Source organism: Tachysurus vachellii, chromosome 18, assembly GCF_030014155.1.
Source record: "Tachysurus vachellii isolate PV-2020 chromosome 18, HZAU_Pvac_v1, whole genome shotgun sequence".
Classification (NCBI taxonomy): domain Eukaryota; kingdom Metazoa; phylum Chordata; class Actinopteri; order Siluriformes; family Bagridae; genus Tachysurus; species Tachysurus vachellii.
The window spans coordinates 10,964,171-10,981,950 of NC_083477.1; the positions used below are offsets into that span (position 1 = coordinate 10,964,171).

General features: G+C 36.9%; 4 protein-coding genes across 5 annotated transcripts; 1 reads left to right on the forward strand and 3 right to left on the reverse strand.

Annotated features, from left to right (window-relative positions):
• Positions 1 to 481: 481 nt before the first annotated feature.
• On the reverse strand, positions 482 to 2,836 carry rps2 (ribosomal protein S2). Its single transcript, XM_060892500.1, has 8 exons — positions 2,739 to 2,836; positions 2,214 to 2,351; positions 2,024 to 2,113; positions 1,418 to 1,525; positions 1,149 to 1,322; positions 899 to 1,058; positions 684 to 775; positions 482 to 596 (listed from the first exon to the last, which is right to left on the reverse strand). The coding sequence occupies exons 2-8, from the start codon at positions 2,346 to 2,348 to the stop codon at positions 519 to 521; spliced, it is 837 nt and encodes a 278-aa protein (XP_060748483.1). The 5' UTR covers positions 2,349 to 2,351; positions 2,739 to 2,836; the 3' UTR covers positions 482 to 518.
• A 1,406-nt stretch (positions 2,837 to 4,242) lies between these two features.
• si:ch211-139g16.8 (uncharacterized) lies at positions 4,243 to 8,267 on the reverse strand. Its single transcript, XM_060892413.1, has 6 exons — positions 8,072 to 8,267; positions 6,687 to 7,025; positions 6,507 to 6,601; positions 6,334 to 6,381; positions 5,499 to 5,612; positions 4,243 to 5,400 (listed from the first exon to the last, which is right to left on the reverse strand). Exons 1-6 carry the CDS (start codon positions 8,121 to 8,123, stop codon positions 5,338 to 5,340), a joined length of 711 nt encoding a protein of 236 aa, XP_060748396.1. The 5' UTR covers positions 8,124 to 8,267; the 3' UTR covers positions 4,243 to 5,337.
• Positions 8,268 to 9,557: 1,290 nt separating this feature from the next.
• kdelr2a (KDEL endoplasmic reticulum protein retention receptor 2a) lies at positions 9,558 to 12,907 on the forward strand. The gene is made up of 5 exons (XM_060892379.1): positions 9,558 to 9,832; positions 10,835 to 10,935; positions 11,035 to 11,193; positions 11,308 to 11,560; positions 11,837 to 12,907. Exons 1-5 carry the CDS (start codon positions 9,742 to 9,744, stop codon positions 11,869 to 11,871), a joined length of 639 nt encoding a protein of 212 aa, XP_060748362.1. The 5' UTR covers positions 9,558 to 9,741; the 3' UTR covers positions 11,872 to 12,907.
• Positions 12,908 to 12,911: 4 nt separating this feature from the next.
• LOC132861040 (lipid droplet assembly factor 1-A-like) lies at positions 12,912 to 16,157 on the reverse strand. 2 transcript variants are annotated; one of them, XM_060892380.1, is made up of 6 exons: positions 16,020 to 16,157; positions 15,481 to 15,555; positions 15,208 to 15,339; positions 14,227 to 14,395; positions 13,964 to 14,102; positions 12,912 to 13,871 (listed from the first exon to the last, which is right to left on the reverse strand). In XM_060892380.1, the coding sequence occupies exons 2-6, from the start codon at positions 15,505 to 15,507 to the stop codon at positions 13,814 to 13,816; spliced, it is 525 nt and encodes a 174-aa protein (XP_060748363.1). In that variant the 5' UTR covers positions 15,508 to 15,555; positions 16,020 to 16,157; the 3' UTR covers positions 12,912 to 13,813. The 2 variants fall into 2 exon arrangements, with proteins under 2 accessions (XP_060748363.1, XP_060748364.1); XM_060892381.1 differs by having other exon boundaries at positions 15,420 to 15,555; positions 16,020 to 16,111.
• Between the last annotated feature and the right edge of the window lie 1,623 nt (positions 16,158 to 17,780).

Genomic DNA, 17,780 nt, shown 5'->3' on the forward strand with positions numbered 1-17,780 from the left:
CCATCACTTAAATTAGCGCTTCGTATCTGACAGGACAGTTTAATGCTTGTGAGACTGAGCAAACACTGCTAATAACGTGACCTTCCATGAGAAACATTTAAATAACTTAGTTATAATAAATTTGACATTTAAAATCAAATAGCCTGTGTTGCATTAACCATTCCCAAGTGCAAGGTCACATTTGTAAAATATTTTTGTTCACTTCTATGGTAAGCTGGGGTCTTGATTTTACTGTGCAATTGAAGTTAAAGGCTTAACCAGCAGCCATGTTTAATATTTTTTCAATTTATAATGCACCCAAAAAACAGCTGGTCCACGAAACCAACTTTAAGTGGTGGTCCTACATACTAACGTAAGCATCACCACTGAACTCAATGCATCAGTTTCTATTCAATAAGGAACTTCATGTTTCCAACTTTACTGGCAAGACTTGTAGAAAACCCCATATCCTCAGACTCTAAGCAAGACTCAGACAAGCAAGTGTTTTCAGGATTTTATTTCAATCCATTGTACAAAATTTAGGAGGCCTGAACAGCAGCCTGGGTCCTCTGTACCGAGACCCTGGTGTGAGTTTTGGCCAGATGATCAGTGAATTCCTAAAAAGAGAAGAAACAGTTAGAAATACAGATTTAAGAGCTGCCCACTTGTTTACTTTTGTAAGTTGATCTGCATTAGCAGTTTACCTGGTAAGGAGACTTGGTGAACACAGTCTCTTTCCAGAGATCAGGGGTCAGATAGCTGTAGGTCTTGGAGATGGCATCAAAAGTAGCCTTGGCTAAAAAAAAAATAAATAAATAAAATAAAATAATAATCAAATTTGAGTTGCAACACAAAGGTTCTGAGTATTGAGCATGGGGATCAACATGTCCTTAACACATCAATTTCAAAACCTCCTTACCAAAGTTGCCCAGGGTGGCCGTGCAGCCTCTGGCAGAGGTGTAGCAGTCGTCAATACCAGCCATCATGAGCAGCTTCTTGGGGACAGGAGCAGACACGATGCCAGTACCACGAGGAGCAGGGATCAGACGCACCAGAACAGAGCCACAGCGACCAGTCACCTAAAATCACAGTTCAACAGTTAGCACAAAACTAATCAATTCAGACTACATGAGATCCACAAACTGCCTAGTTTCATAAAAATTATTTACCTTGCAGGGTACAGTGTGGGGCTTTCCAATCTTGTTACCCCAGTAGCCTCTCCTAACAGGGATGATGGACAGCTTGGCGAGGATAATGGCTCCACGGATGGCTGTGGCTACCTCTTTAGAGCACTTGACTCCCAGACCAACATGTCCATTGTAGTCACCAATGGCGACAAAAGCCTGACAAAACCAACTTATTAAAATCATGTGTTTAAAAGCTGTAATTATCAACTTGATTAGGATTACAAAACACTCAATTCAAAGACAAGAATCACCTTAAACCTGGTGCGCTGACCAGCCCTCGTCTGCTTCTGGACAGGCATGATCTTCAACACCTCATCCTTCAGGGCTGAGCCCAGGAAAAAGTCAATAATCTCAGACTCCTGAAACAAAATTGGGTTCAAGTGAAAATGATTCAAGTTCAAAACATAAGAGAATCAAAAAGGTTATGTCATCTGGCTTATGGTTCTCAGCAAGGTGGCATCAAAATAGCTATGCTATAAATACATGTTCAGTACATATTTATTTACAGCTGTATTCACTGCTGCCGACAAACACGCAATGCATGTATACGAGTCATTAGTGTCAAGAGATGAGGACACGATGGCTTATGGCTGCTGTAACAACTAAATTCTGGAACAGTTTATTTTTTAAGAGATGTTCAATATTAAACAAAACCACTAAAGGACAAAGTTTATGACCCGTTTTTTACTTTTTTGAATAATTTGTTAGAAGTTAGTGTTTAAAAAAAAAATAAATAAATAAAAATCACCTTCAGGTTAATAATGCATCACCGGTCCATTAGATTTATTAACAGCTATGAGCCTAAGTGTTTTACTCTTTAGTCATGTGCTTTATATTACTGATGATAATGTTCTCACCTTGATGGGCAGAGAATACAGGTAGATCTCCTCCAAGGACTTGATCTTCATGTCCTTCACCAGGCGACCAAGCTTGGTCACGGGCACCCACTAAAACAAAACCAGGCAAAACCTTGTTGAAACAAGTCGCACTTTATTGATTTTGGATTTTAATCTAGAAGAGAAACGGTGATCTTGGAGAAACTTGTACCTCCTTGTCCTCGGCTTTGCCACCCCGAGCCCCGCGGCCTCTCCCCCGGCCTCGGCCACGACCACGACCGCGACCCCGACCACCAGTGCCGAATCCTCCACGGAAACCTCCTCTACCACCGGCGTCGTCCGCCATTTGCTAAACAAAACAGCTTTCATTTTAAACATGATACAGGACCATGTGGTATAATAAAGGACGCATGTCTCAATCACTACCTCATTATTATTAATATTTTCACTTTAATATTACTGTGCTCCATTTTATATCTAATAGTAATATTGCTTTCTTGCTCAAGCAAGAAATTCAACTATCTGTAAATATCTAAAGACGCCGCCATTTTTGTAACATCCCAAAAACATGGGACAAAAAAGTGACTTTTATTCCAAGTATCTTCACAATTTAAACGTTACAGGAATCTAAATACAGCCCAAACTTATAATAATGTACAAACTGCATTCGATGAACGCGGATTGTAATGATTTAAATGGATAGATATCGCACTAATACACGTCCATGTTTACTTACGTGATGTGTGTTCAGGAAGAAGAAGAAGGTTCGACCAGACTTCCGGTGGCATTTATTTCAGCTCAAATATCGTGATATTTCATTTCGTTGTTCTTGCTCTATGTCGCCTCCTAGTGGCGGTTCGAAGACGTTTGCTTCGTGGTGGATAAACGTTTCTATCACATACATTTCAGTCAGTTATAAACTAATAGCTCTTATTTATGGGCTGCTATGAGTGTTAGTCAGTGGAAACTGCTTTCTATTAAAATTACTATTTCTATTAAAATTTATTAAAAAAAAAAAAAAAAAAACAGTGACTGATCAATTTGTGGGGGCACGGTGGCTTAGTGGTTAGCACGTTCGCCTCACACCTCCAGGGTCGGGGTTCGATTCCCGCCTCCACCTTGTGTGTGTGGAGTTTGCATGTTCTCCCCGTGTCTCGGGGGTTTCCTCCGGGTACTCCGGTTTCCTCCCCCGGTCCAAAGACATGCATGGTAGGTTGATTGGCATCTCTGGAAAATTGTCCCTAGTGTGTGATTGTGTGAGTGAATGAGTGTGTGTGTGTGTGTGCCCTGTGATGGGTTGGCACTCCGTCCAGGGTGTATCCTGCCTTGATGCCCGATGACGCCTGAGATAGGCACAGGCTCCCTGTGACCCGAGGTAGTTTGGATAAGCGGTAGAAGATGAATGAATGAATGAATGAATGATCAGTTTGTTCAAATAATAAGGAAGCTTGAAAATAATAGCTGATGATAAAGATGGCTACCTGTAGGATCAGCTCACTGGCAGCTGGTAGCTGGTCAAACTATGCTAGAATTTATTTTAGCAAGGAATACATTTATATAATAGGCTATATTATATCCAAATAATCTTTAAATTTGACAGTCATGTCAAAACTTAGATATTACATGTGGTTAAAGTTAATAGGTCCTAATAAGTGATGCATTTTCCTGGACCTTTTGCTCACCACAGCTACATGTATGAACTGTTCTGTAGGCAGTGTGCAAAGACCATTGTTTTGAACTCATCTCATAGAACTGAAAACTGTTAAGGGTTATAATACACTGAATAACAGTGGGGTTGGGAGGAGACGTGTCCCTGGTGGAAATATGTAACTGATATTAGGTGAATATTACACCATAACACTGCTGAATTGTCAAATCCGATTGATTTATTTTCTATATGAGCAGCTCTTACAAAACTGTCAGCTTTCAAATTTTGGGTGAGAACAAATTGTTGCAATAATCTGTCTTAAGAAAGAGAAACTGCTGTGGAGGCAACTGTTTATAGCTGTTTTAACATAAGTAGTAACAGGAACTTGTTTTGGACATTCCACGACAAGAAAAAAAAAGTTTTTTGAAAAAAAAAAGAAAAAGTATAGTGTTTTAATCTTTTTCTAAGCCATTATTCAAAAATAATCACATTTGTGTGACAGCAATATACTTTGTGCACCCCATTGTTGATTATTTTCCTTTGACAGCACAGCCTGTCATGTTTTATTTTTCATATAGATGCCTGAGACAAAATTAGTTGAACTGTTTGTAAAGTGTAAATTATAAAGCTTAATCTTCACCAGGAATGGGAACATTTTATGATTATGAAATGATTAGAGCAGGGCATGTAGATATGCATTCAGGATCATAAAATATCTTTAATAATGAATATTTTCATGGCACCTAGAAAACTGCATTTTAATGAAAGCACAATGTAACTGTTACTAACTGCTGTAGATACTTGCACTATCATACTTCATTAGTGTTTAAAATAAGCCCTTGGGTTTTATTATTGTATACGGAAATCACACATTGTTGTTGTTTGTTTGTTTGTTTGTTTGTTTCCCCTCAATTTAAAAAACAGCATAAATATTTATAATTAAAATTTTAAAAAAATAATCATTTTAAAAACATATTTTCTTACCATAATAACAATTTTAGACCGAGTGGGTTAAGCAGCTAGTCTAATTTACACAGCAATAAATGTAATTAGTCTGCATAAAGAGGTCTAAAAATTAATATCTCCTCACATAATTTCAGGCTTATTCAGCTTGTCTGATAGATATGTGCTATAACACAATGGAAATCAGCTTTGCCTCAGATACCAGCTGTTAAAATATCTGTGATGTTTAAATGTAGTTTCCTCTATTTTTACTTGTGAAGACACCAGAACTTTACTTCTGATTAAGATACATGAAAATGGGAAACACATTTAACAACTATTAACAAGCATTATTAAAAAAAAAGAATAAAAAATACAAAGATTCAAATAAATTTTAACAGCACTGAACAGACAGGCATATATATAGACATGCCTTATTTTATAAAAGAGAACTAAAAATAATTATTGTATTATATTGTATTTTATTGTATATAATATGTATTAAAAAGAGGCAATAAAGCATTATATGGAGATGTGAAACAGAGAATCACCTCAACACAGAAGAGTCTGTGGCAATATTAAAAGTTTCAGTTTCACACTTTTTTTTTGTTATTTGGCTTATAATAGTATAGTTTTGGAAAAGAGCTGGTTCTTAAGTTGAATGTTCTTCTTTCTGTCCCTTCTGTGTAAATGTTTTTGTTGTTTGTGTACTATAAAGCTTTCCATGCTTCCAGCTGGTGTTTAATCAAGGCCTTTTCAGGTTTTGGTATATGTCTTCTTTCCCTGTGGGGGACCGTGGATTTTCAACCTGTAAAAGAATGAGAGGAATAAAATCAACCAATGCATACATGAATCTCACAAACTCACTTGGCCTCTTATTTAGGTAGATCAGAATTATGAGAAAACCTTGTCTTTCTTTGTTACTTCAGTGGATGTATTTTTCTTGTTCCTGCGCAAGTTCCTCTTACTGTACAGTTCTTGCACCACAGCACCGAAATGGACATTCCTGGTTGACTCACCCTGAAATGTGTAACAGCAACACAGCTAAATTACTTAGACCAAATACAGACTCTCTCATATTTACTTTGCGATATAAGTACAGCTTATATATACCTATAGAATTATTTTACACCATGACCGTTACTGTATCCTTGATAAAACACAAAAAACCCCAACAACACTACAAGCAGAATAAAGACGCGAATTAAGACAGAATGAGATAAATGACATGAACCAGAGGTAAAATAAGGGTCTATAGCTATGCTATATGAAGGACACCAGAAGGCTAATTAAGTTTTCTATTCCAATTCAAGTTTTAAAAGTCACTTAAAACATTTTTGAAAAAAGGCAAAGTATGTCCTCTGTTTTAGGAAGATAATCCATCACTGTGTCATGTTTTACAGCATAATGTGATGCAACTAAGTTATCTACAGCAATTATATCTTTTTTTATTTTTAAAACCATATCAATAAAATACTTTTAAACCATATAAATGGTTTATTTAATCGCATGGAGTGTTTGTTAGTTTTTGTTATTGTTACATTACAACAGATAACCCCCCCATTCTTAATAAGTTAATAAGATGAGAACAAACTCAGTAATTAGTGCATTAATATAAACCATTTCATTTACATCTTTTTGTTTTTATAGTGTTCTGATTTGAAAATTCAACAATGCCATGGTGTCCATCCATCCAACCATCCATCCATCATTAATAATAAAATAAAAAATGTAGATATACCTTGCCCTGTCGTTGGCTTCGTCTTCCTTTTAATGTGACTCGTCCAGTCTGAAAGATTGAATTTACTCAGTTTAGTTTGGTTAAATGTGATATGGAAAGTGACATTTGTTTTAGTTTTCGAACATCTAATGTAATTATTTATTTGTTTGTTTGTTTTAAATAATACACTTTACCTTCACATAGATGAAGAGAGTCAGGATTATTAAAATATAGAGGGACAGAAAGACCACCAGTGTGAGCAGCACAACTTTTCCAGCATTATAGTTCTCTGAATATAAAGAAGAATTAATGAAGATAGATTTATCAGTGATTCAAAAATCAGCAGGTTATCTGTGAAATGCAACATATTTTACCTTTCACTGTCAGTGTTGTTCCAGTCCCAATATCCTGTGCGCCACTGTTTGCTAAATCTTGATAAGACGCAGCACAGTAATACACACCTTCATCGCTGTATGAGAAGCTGCTGATATGTAGGTCTGCGCCTTGCAATCTATACTTCATTGGGTGATTGTTTATTTCCACTTCATAATAGGAGTCTGTCCCCAACACATACCATTGCACCATTTGCTTTTGGTGCAAAGTTGGGCAAGACATGTTGACATGGCAAGAGATGGAGATTGACTGGTTAAATCTTGCATGAAGAAGCTCTTGAGGCTGCAGGACCTTTAAAGTGCACATGCTCATTGAGAGTCCTACAATAGAAAGATCCAAAAGTGTTTCATTTTCTTTTAGGGAACTGTTATAATGTATACATAGAAATATACAGTATTTTAAGTAGAATTTCAAGTAACACGATCACCTAAAGGAACAATCGGACCTGTATATTAATCTTTATACTTAATGTGACCTTCAGTAAGCTATCAAGGTTTATTCTGTGATTTCTAGTCCATTGGCATGATAGTAAAGATGTCCTACATTACTCATAATAGTGTCAGGTGGAATTAGTCTGTGTTTTATCTCTGCCTAAAGTGAATGATGCAGCAATACTATAGTCAATAATTTGTCCAGCTCTAACATCTCCTCATCTATGCTCATATCTTCTCATGATGCTAATACCTCCATTAACACCATTTTTGCTTGTTATTATAGATCACACACTAGCTGAGCCAAGTCTCCGCTATGACAGCATTCTACAGTTGCGGAACTTCCCATCTAGCATTTATCAGTCCCACATCTTATATATCAAATTTCTCTTGAATATGTCACTGAACATTGCTGAAAATGGTAAGGTGGTAGAAGCAAATTTGGACCATTATTTCTTGTTTGATATTTTTTACCTATTAAACTGTGATTAAGAATCTTGCTTGAACCTTCTAATCAGTAACCCAGAGCCTTAAGCACTGAGCCACCAGCATTTATGGGAATAAAGAACAGCATCAACCAACAAATTATCAAGAGAATCACAGAATATATGACAAAAATTACAATATAAACATATTTAATGGATTTCCACTTGTCTGCTTTAATTTGTCATGTTCAGGTGTATGTATTATAAAACAATATATCTTATGCACCCAAACAATGCCACCCAACTAATGTCTTATATCACTGCTTATATTCCAGTTTCCAAAAGTCATTGTTTCTGATTAACTTATGTTTCTAATAATTACAAAATATAAGCTTTCTGTAAAGTTTCATGTCTATATCAGGTCATTTCTTTACACTTATGTTTCAAAAATCAGAACTGAAGTCAAATCTCTGCTTCTTACACATGAAAATAAAGATTTCTGCTTCTTACCTGGACTAAAGATTAAAATAAGTATGATGTAAACAAAGACATAAAGGATCATCTTTGTGATAGCTTGGATTGAAAGTATTTTGTTAAGATATCCGTCTGCGTAGTCTGGATGAACAGCTTTCTTTAATAGTTGCTGACAAACTGAATGTTTGATAAAAGAGAGAAGTGGTGTAAACCTTTCTCCAAGGCTCTTCCTTCCTCTCTCTAACTGTGACCTATGCTATGAATTTACTTCATCAGATGCCTGTTCTCAGTAATCCTTTCCTATAAATGAATGTCAAGAAGCCAAAAATATCACGAATGACATAATCTTTCTCATGTGTGTATGTCTTCATACTGTATGATGGTAAAATAAAATTGATTTATCAAAGTATAGACTTGACTATAGACAGGTCCTTCATGGTCTGCATGCATTGCCTTTAGACTATAGATGACTTTAGATATTATGAATGTCATAATCTTTCCTGGCAAAATGTATGTTTTAACAACTGATAATAATAGTAGTAATAATAATAATGTCTACAAATATATATATATATATATATATATATATATATATATATATATATATATATATATATATATATATATATATTTCCACTTACACCGTGCAGATATATTGCACAATATTGTTATTTGCACTTCCCACACTTTATGTACATAACTGATCGGTCATATATTCTGTTTTCATAAGTTACCAGAAAAGAAAGGAAAAAAAAGAAAAAAAATACAAAAAATGTAATTCTTTTAAGGGGGGCATGGTGGCTTAGTGGTTAGCAGGTTTGCCTCACACCTCCAGGGTTGGGGGTTCGATTCCCGCCTCCGCCTTGTGTGTGTGGAGTTTGCATGTTCTCCCCGTGCCTCGGGGGTTTCCTCCGGGTACTCCGGTTTCCTCCCCCGGTCCAAAGACATGCATGGTAGGTTGATTGGCATCTCTGGAAAATTGTCCGTAGTGTGTGATTGCGTGAGTGAACGAGAGTGTGTGTGTGCCCTCCTGCACTCTGTCCAGGGTGTATCCTGCCTTGATGCCCGATGACGCCTGAGATAGGCACAGGCTCCCCGTGACCCGAGGTAGTTCGGATAAGTGGTAAAAAATGAGTGAGTGAATTCTATAAAAATTAGTACGTTTTCTGAGCTTTTTTGTTTTTTTACTTTTTCCAAAAGAGTACTGTATAACTTGAAGTCATTTATAAAATGGGACAGATTTGGTTTACAAAGGGCCCACTTTGTTTTGTGTATATGGTACTTTCCTAATACAATAAATAGCTGAATAATATATTGTTCATTATTTTCCAAATGATCCCCCTCAAAATAAAAAAACACATCAAATACACCAATTTCTACCACACAACCAATTCTTATTCACGTTGCTTCTTTCTGCTTCGCACACACTGACGTGTTCAGACTAAAACCCCCTACACCCAGAAGCCCCCTTGTGGGCGTGGCCAGAATCGCGCCCCGTCTTTAACTACTTTTCCCGGCTTGCATTGTAATTTAACTCTTGGCCACGTCCACCGGCCACGTCGCCCCGTGTTCGCCATATTTCTCGGAGGAATGCCCTGGAAAAGTGTTGGAAATCGGTTCAAGCAATTTTCGGCCGTCTCGTATTCGCATTAGCGGACAAAGCCTCGTCTCGATTTGCGTTCAAATAGGAACATTTAATAGACACCATGAATATCTTTAGGCTGGCCGGAGATCTGTCTCATTTAGCGGCAATCATCATTCTGCTGCTCAAAATATGGAAAACCCGTTCGTGCGCAGGTAAGAGATCAGTTATGGGGGAAAATAGCTTTGTTTTTTAAGTTTATACTTTAGTTTACCTTATGTGTTTTTGTAGGTGTATTTTTTTTTTTTTTTACTTAAACGGAAACGCAGTTGTTCCCTGTTTTGGCTAATTTATTGTTAGCACGCTAACCGAAGCTAGTCCGCAGCTTTTCGTTTGGACGAGTCTCAGTTTTATTGAATTAAAACTATTGTGTTTATTGCTGTTAGAAAGCAAGCAAGCTGCAGTGTATAATGTTGGTTACTGTTTGCTTACAGGAGTTAAATCGAGAGTGTTATCTGAGGTAACTTATGAGCGAGCTATTAGCTAACATTTTTAGCTGCTAGCTAACGCTTAGGGATTCTTTACGAAACTAGCTAGATGTGTTAGCAACTGTAACCGAATTAGTGCTTAAATGGCGAACTTGAACGATTTTTATGATACTGAATCGGTAAAATAAAAAATTATATCTAGTCTGACGCGAACATTATAGTAGTAGAGATGTAGAAGTGTTGGATGGATAGATAGATAGATAGATAGATAGATAGATGGCTCTGTACTTTGTTAGCTAACTTCAAAAATTCTCTTGTATATTGTAGTGTGATGTCTGTTTTGTTTAATAAAACGCTATTCGACCGCTTAGTTGCTATTTGATTACTGTTTGATCACACTAACAATGTCTAGTCGATAACGTCGATCGAGACATGTCAAAGTGCAAACTACTTTAGTTTTTGATTTGCACTGCAAAATAGAGATCTCAACAGAATGCTGTGTGAATGAACGTTATAGTAAAATGCATTTTGCAGCATGAATTCTATAATTACGTGATTTCTCGTGACGTGGCAGGACCTTATAGGCTTCATAGCACTGCACGTCCAGGCTCCTAAGTGCCTTGTCCTAGTTATCAGCACTGCTGATTTGTGAGCCTTGTGCCGTCACTTCATCAATTCATACACTTCCCCATCCGGGCAAACGCTTACCGAATTGTTTGCTTTTTCCAGGGATCTCTGGAAAAAGCCAGATACTCTTTGCTTTGGTTTTCACGACACGTTATCTGGACCTGCTCACCTCCTTTATTTCTCTCTACAACACAAGCATGAAGGTAAGTGATTTCTCATTTAGGTAAAATAAATTTTGCTTGGTATTCGATAGCATGGTGTTTGCATTCACTACAGGACTTCCCTCTCCTTTCTTTTACCAGATCATCTACGTTGGATGTTCTTATGCCACTGTGTACCTGATGTATATGAAATTCAAGGCTACATACGATGGAAACCATGACACCTTTAGAGTGGAGTTTCTAATAGTTCCAGTAGGAGGCCTGGCCTTTTTGGTCAATCATGACTTCTCCCCATTGGAGGTATGTTGTATCTAAATGTTTTTGTGTATGTGTTGATCTGCCCATCAGTGAGTTTGCATATTCGCTATCTTACTAAAAAGAAAATAAACACGTGTCCTTATGTTCTGAACTCAGATCCTGTGGACCTTCTCCATCTACCTTGAGTCAGTGGCCATCTTGCCTCAGCTCTTCCTGATCAGTAAGACTGGTGAAGCTGAGACCATCACCACCCACTATCTGTTCTGTCTGGGTGTCTACCGTGCCCTGTATCTCTTCAACTGGATCTGGAGGTTCTACTTTGAAGGCTTCTTTGACATGATCGCTATTGTGGCTGGGGTGGTTCAGACCATCTTGTATTGTGACTTCTTCTACCTTTATGTCACAAAAGGTGAGGTCCAGATTGGAAAAAAAAATCTCACTACAGTTCTGGTGAATTATTCCCTTCTCCCACCATAACTGATTCAAGTCATGATGGGTTTGATGATTAGCTTACCAGTTGGCTTGAGCGGTGCAGCTTTTCATTACTGGAGTTGAGAGAGGCTTCTATTCAAAGAGTCATGTTAATTAGAATCAAATGCCAGTCCCAAGTGCTATGGTGATAATTGTGTTTTAAAAAAAAACTGATTAAGGACTTGTTTTGCCTTTGTGTTTTTGGTCCATACAGTGCTGAAAGGAAAGAAGCTGAGCTTGCCAGCATAAGTGCCAAAGAACAGAAGACCTGTGTCACCATTCAGACTCATATGGGGGGCACGGGCCAGTAAAGCCACAGCAAGAGGCCGAAGACAGAAAGAGCATGTGAAACTGATGCTGTTTGAGAAATGTCATCCGGATGGGGAAAAAACAACGACAGCACAATGACTGCAATGAGGACTTCTCTTGGATTTGGCAACAGGAATTTTTGTTTTCAGCATCTTGCAATACCTTTTTAGTGCTGTAAGGAAAAAAAAAGGAAAAAAAAAAAGAGTAAACATACTTTTCTATGTGAGGTGTTCCAAAAGCTTAAACTTTAAAATGATAAAGATTGGCCAGATTAAACAGAACCTTTAACTCATTCATGTACTTTTGAACATTTCTTTCTGTTTTCAAGGTTTCTAGGAGTGTTGAAACAGGTACAGTATGTTCTTTATGAGTGACACAAATTTCTATCCACGGAAATATTTTAACGCATCCCATTCTTCCATATAACATGAAATTGCTTTCGATTTCAAAGCCCTTTCACAGTTCATAAACATCCACAAATGCCTTATATTCATTTGAACAGCAAATTATTGCCAGTATATAAGCCAAAATGTTTCCTTGTAAATGCATCCACTTTTGAGTAAAATGAATGTTTTGTACTACGAAATCATTCAGCACTGACAAGTTTTATTCCTTATACTCCAAATTACTCTGGATTTTGTATCTCTATTAAGGCTGTAGTCATTCAGCAGTACTCATGAGGTACATATCTCGAAAAAGCAAGATAGAATAATATTAATAGTAGTATCCTGCACTCTTAAGTATTTGATCTTTAGATGCAGTAATTTATCAACAATGCCCGTGGAATTTAATGTTGTGCATATTATCAAACAAGATCTAGAGTGTGTGTATATAGATTTCATAGGATGTGTTCATTGTGGACATTCATTTATATATTCATAATGCCTGATGTTCCCCCTCATGAGTCATTCCGTTAGGGTTTTCATTTTTGTTGAGTTTTTACATTATCACCTCCAATAAAACATTTTACAGGCCATTGGTTATGATTTTTTTTGTACCATTTTTATTTTGACTTTTTCTTTTCTAAATTGTAATGCATTAGGGATTTGAGCTATTTAGTCAAATCACACAAATACATATTCATGAGTCAAGTGTAGGTGCAACTCACATACATACATACATACATACATACATACATACACAAAATGTATGCAGAGCACAGCATGCAGTAAACATCTAAAAGGAAAAAAAGCCCTTCTACAAGTTAGTAATCCACAAATAACTGCTAAACTATAAAAGTGTAAGCTCTTAAAATCCACTGTTTGTACAAGTGGCACAAAATCTATTAAGCTCATTTCACAGAATACCAGTTGTAGTTCTGGGGGCTACCAGTTGACACTGGTATAGTACATTGCTGACCTGGAATAATAGTAAGGCTACATTTGCCAATTGTAACAAATGAACATGTAACTGAAACATTACAGAATATTCAACCATCCATTTTATGAAACTCTTTTACAGTGTTAGGGAAGCCTGGCGCCTATCCCAGAGAAAATTACAGGGCACAATCACACACAAAGACATTCACACATTACAGACAATGTAGAGTTGCCAATAATCATACAACGCAAGTCTTTGGACTGGGGAGGCCAACAAAGAACCACATGGAAACCATACAAACACCCCTGGAGAGGCACAGTTTACCCCTCAGGTGCATGGTTTTATATATATATATATACACACACACACACACACACACTGTTTTTAAATATCCTATATGTAAGGAATAAAACAATGAGGCATGTTGCTTTATAAAAATATAAAATTCCTTTTTACGTTTCCTACAAATTTAATAAAACTATTTTGGACTTTTTTGACAATGCATTCTCGCTGGCCAACAAACATGGACATGACAAAAATGCATAGACTGTATTCCCCTCAGTCATTCAAGTTTTTTTTCTGTGCTCTTATCTCCTGCAGAGATTGTCCTTTCAGCTGTTCTAATGGGTAAAAGGCAGAAGGTAAATATTAGAAGGTATAATACTGAAGCATCTGTGTGAGAATGTGAAGTGACTCTGGGAAGGTAAGGTACCTGGGAATGTTGGAGTAATTGAGGACATGTGAGCTGATAACGTACAGGATGCTTATCACACAGGAGATCCAGAAGGCCACCACGGCAAGACAGCAGAGAACACAGAGCAAGATGACTCCTCCGACAGTCAGCAGAAAAACTGTATTGGAAATGTATTACAACATAATGTGAGCAGTAACTGAGAACCGATTCACTGAAACGACATACTATCTACTAGATAATATACATAAGATATAATTTGCATTTGTGGCTTCATTCCTTACCTTCAACAAGGATGCAATATGTGGTAACAGTAATGAATGTAACAGCAGCAAATGCTAGGAATAACCCAATAGGTACCGAGGTTGTTAAACTAAATACAAGCAGCACCAGTGTGATGAAGGGGTGGTCACTCAGATACTTTCCCACCTTGCTATTCAAGAACTCAGTGATCTAGAGAAAAGAGGAAACAAATTCATATCGTTATGCAGTAGTAGTAGTAGTTAATAGACAAGACTTCTTTACATACACAGGAGAGTGTCAGCTCAGTGGTTAAGCTTATGTGTTAGTGACTGGATAGCTGTATGTTTGATTCCCAGCACTGAAACAGATCCACGGCTGAAGCCCAGGAAAAATACGCCTCCGAATACTTTGAAGATTAATTTTATTAAAGATCCGAGTTGACTTTTTTAGTTTGGTTATTCATTCATTCATTCATCTTCTACCGCTTTATCCGAACTACCTCGGGTCACGGGGAGCCTGTGCCTATCTCAGGCGTCATCGGGCATCAAGGCAGGATACACCCTGGACGGAGTGCCAACCCATCGCAGGGCACACACACACTCTCATTCACTCACACAATCACACACTAGGGACAATTTTCCAGAGATGCCAATCAACCTACCATGCATGTCTTTGGACCGGGGGAGGAAACCGGAGTACCCGAAGGAAACCCCCGAGGCACGGGGAGAACATGCAAACTCCACACACACAAGGTGGAGGCGGGAATCGAACCCCGACCCTGGAGGTGTGAGGCGAACGTGCTAATTAGTTTGGTTAATTTTAGTTAAAACTTCATAATCAAACTGATCTATTTTCACTATTGTTGACGGTTATTTAGATAACCGTTAGATGTACAAATAAGGTTATAGTTCTTGCTCATTTGTTTTCAGTTGTAACAGAAAGGTCTGTTACTGCTTGCTTTGGAGATTGTTGAATTTTTTTTAACCTATTAAACATCACTGTAAAAGTATTAGTATTGTCACCCAGGTGATGTCAACACAGCTCCAGGTGTCCGACTGGACATCTTCATGGCTCTCCAGTTTCCGGTCACCTCCCAGAAACATTCCGGCTTCAGGCCCAGTATTCCTGGGACTGGACCCGGGTCCACTCTGTCCCTACCCAGGATAAAACCATTATCGAAAATGAATGAATGAATGAACAATAATTGGTATTCTTCAAAAACAAGATGACTAACCTGTTGCACTGGACAAAATTTCCAAATGGATATATGATAAAAGCAATTTATAAAATGTTACCTTTGGGTGCCAATTTAAGTCCTCCATTAATCTTCAAATTTCCACTGAGTGTCGTCAGCAGTTACACCTCATTTTCTGTAATTAATTAATTAATTAATTAATTAAAAGACTAACGGATAAAAAAATGAAATATGAGAAAACTTCATGAAAAATAATGTTACGTGGTTTCAAGTAGCTAAACTGGATAATTAGTGGACAGTAAACCTGAGCTTCTGAAGCAGCTCCTTTAGCAACAAAACAGTTCAGCAAAAAAAGTCAACAAAACAAAAAACCACTCGAGTAAAACACTTTTATTTATATCAGTCTTTCTTTAAACTTCAACCGTCTATTTCATGGCACTATTCCTTGAATGTAGTCATTATTCCAACATGGCTAACAGAACTAATTCTGCAGCAACAAGTAGCTACATTTATAGTATTAGCACTAATGTTGAGTCATTGTTAACTTTAGCTGCTGTTACCAGCTGCGCCCTCGACAGTAAACAGTCAACTGCACCATAGTCAAAGCAAATAGAATGTAGAATAAAGTAAAACAGATACCTGCTCACTCGAAAAGCACTTTAAATGCATTTCTCTAACACCCCCCAAAAAAGACAGTAAGTTTAAATAAGGTTGCCAGACTTCGGAAATGAAGAATGTAGTCTCTTCTGACTTTTATAATAACCCACCCGTATTCAGACCGTACGTCTCCTCGTGCACCATGAAGTCGGCATTTGATTGGACGCCGAAAGCTTTGCAATAAAAACTGTAAATAATTTATCAAAAATCCTGAAATGATTGGATTGCCACATGTTTCTCCTGGTATCTAGTATCATATTATCACACGGCTTTAATTGCTGATCTGAGTAAATTCAATTATAGCCTAAATAAATGTCATAGGCTGTCATTTGTAACAAAAAACAACTACTAATTTGTGACTTAATCATAAAAATAGATTTGCTTATACATATTCATATTATGAATTTGCTTATACAAATTCATACTTTTAGATAAAAGTGATTGGAAAAACATATTTCATCTGTACAGAACATCCCTTATTGTTATACGTTTTAAAGTATTTGTTTCTTGATTGTCATTTTGACGACCTCTCAACTGTCCAATCGACGGTCGGATTAATGGCCAATCAACGCGCAGGAGGCGGGTTTTGTGAGATTACGGGTAGGAAAAATAACTGTCGTGTGAAGTGGAGACTATGGATTAAAAAAGCCATCTAGAGGGCAATCAAGTATATGTTGTTTCGGGGAAAAAGTGGAAAAATCATTAGGGCTGTTTCACACTGGACGTGTTACACTTCTTTTGTTGCTGTATATAAACCCACATTAGTTTATTAATATGCAATAATGTGTAATTATATTCCTAACTAATAATGTGTTAGGAATATAATATATCTGTAGCACTGAAGACATGCTAGTCGGACAAAGTTGCACAATATTTCCGCTTAGTTGCAACTGCAAACTGATTTTATTTTTACATGTTAAACATGCATTTGCTGCTAACAACATAAACCTGTGCTTCGATTTATGATAAATTAAAATCAGACCTTAACCCTCCTATTGTCCTCCTATACAAATTAGGAGCGCTGAGTCAACTTGACCTTGTCTGTTTTGACTGCTTATAAAAAATGAAGTATATATGATAGCTTTTTTTTCACCCTTTTAGTCAAACTTGTTTCCAACATATTAACATATATTTTGCAAAAAAAAGTATTTATATTTGGTATAATAAACCTTATTTATATACAAAAATGCCTAATTTTTTAGTAAAAAAAAACAGAAATTTTGAATTATTTTCACTATAGAGGCACAAAAGTTAATGCACAATTACAGGCTGGTATATTTCAAGGGCAGGAGATTGTTTTGAAACCATTTTGACCATTTTTAATGTCAGCAAATAATAAAACCTGTTTTTTCCAGGCCAAATTGACTTGAATGCTTATAAATCAAAAATTCTACAATTATTACCATTCTGTGTGTAATATCTATTTTACACTTGTAATATCTATTTTGCTCACGTGATGTCATCTGATCAACCATTAACAGGCTACATACACAGACACACACACACCCACACCCACACACACACACACACACACACTCAAAAACATGCCATAATTTCGTGTGAATAAAACTTCGTTTACCTCCCTATGTTTTTTTTTATTATATTTAATTTATGAACGATAAACCTTATGAAATTATGCCATGTTTTGAGTAAAATAAGCAGAAATTATTAAATATTATTTTGGATAACCACTGACCGATACATGTCAAACATTACTCAGCATATCTCCAGGCCAAAGCTGAC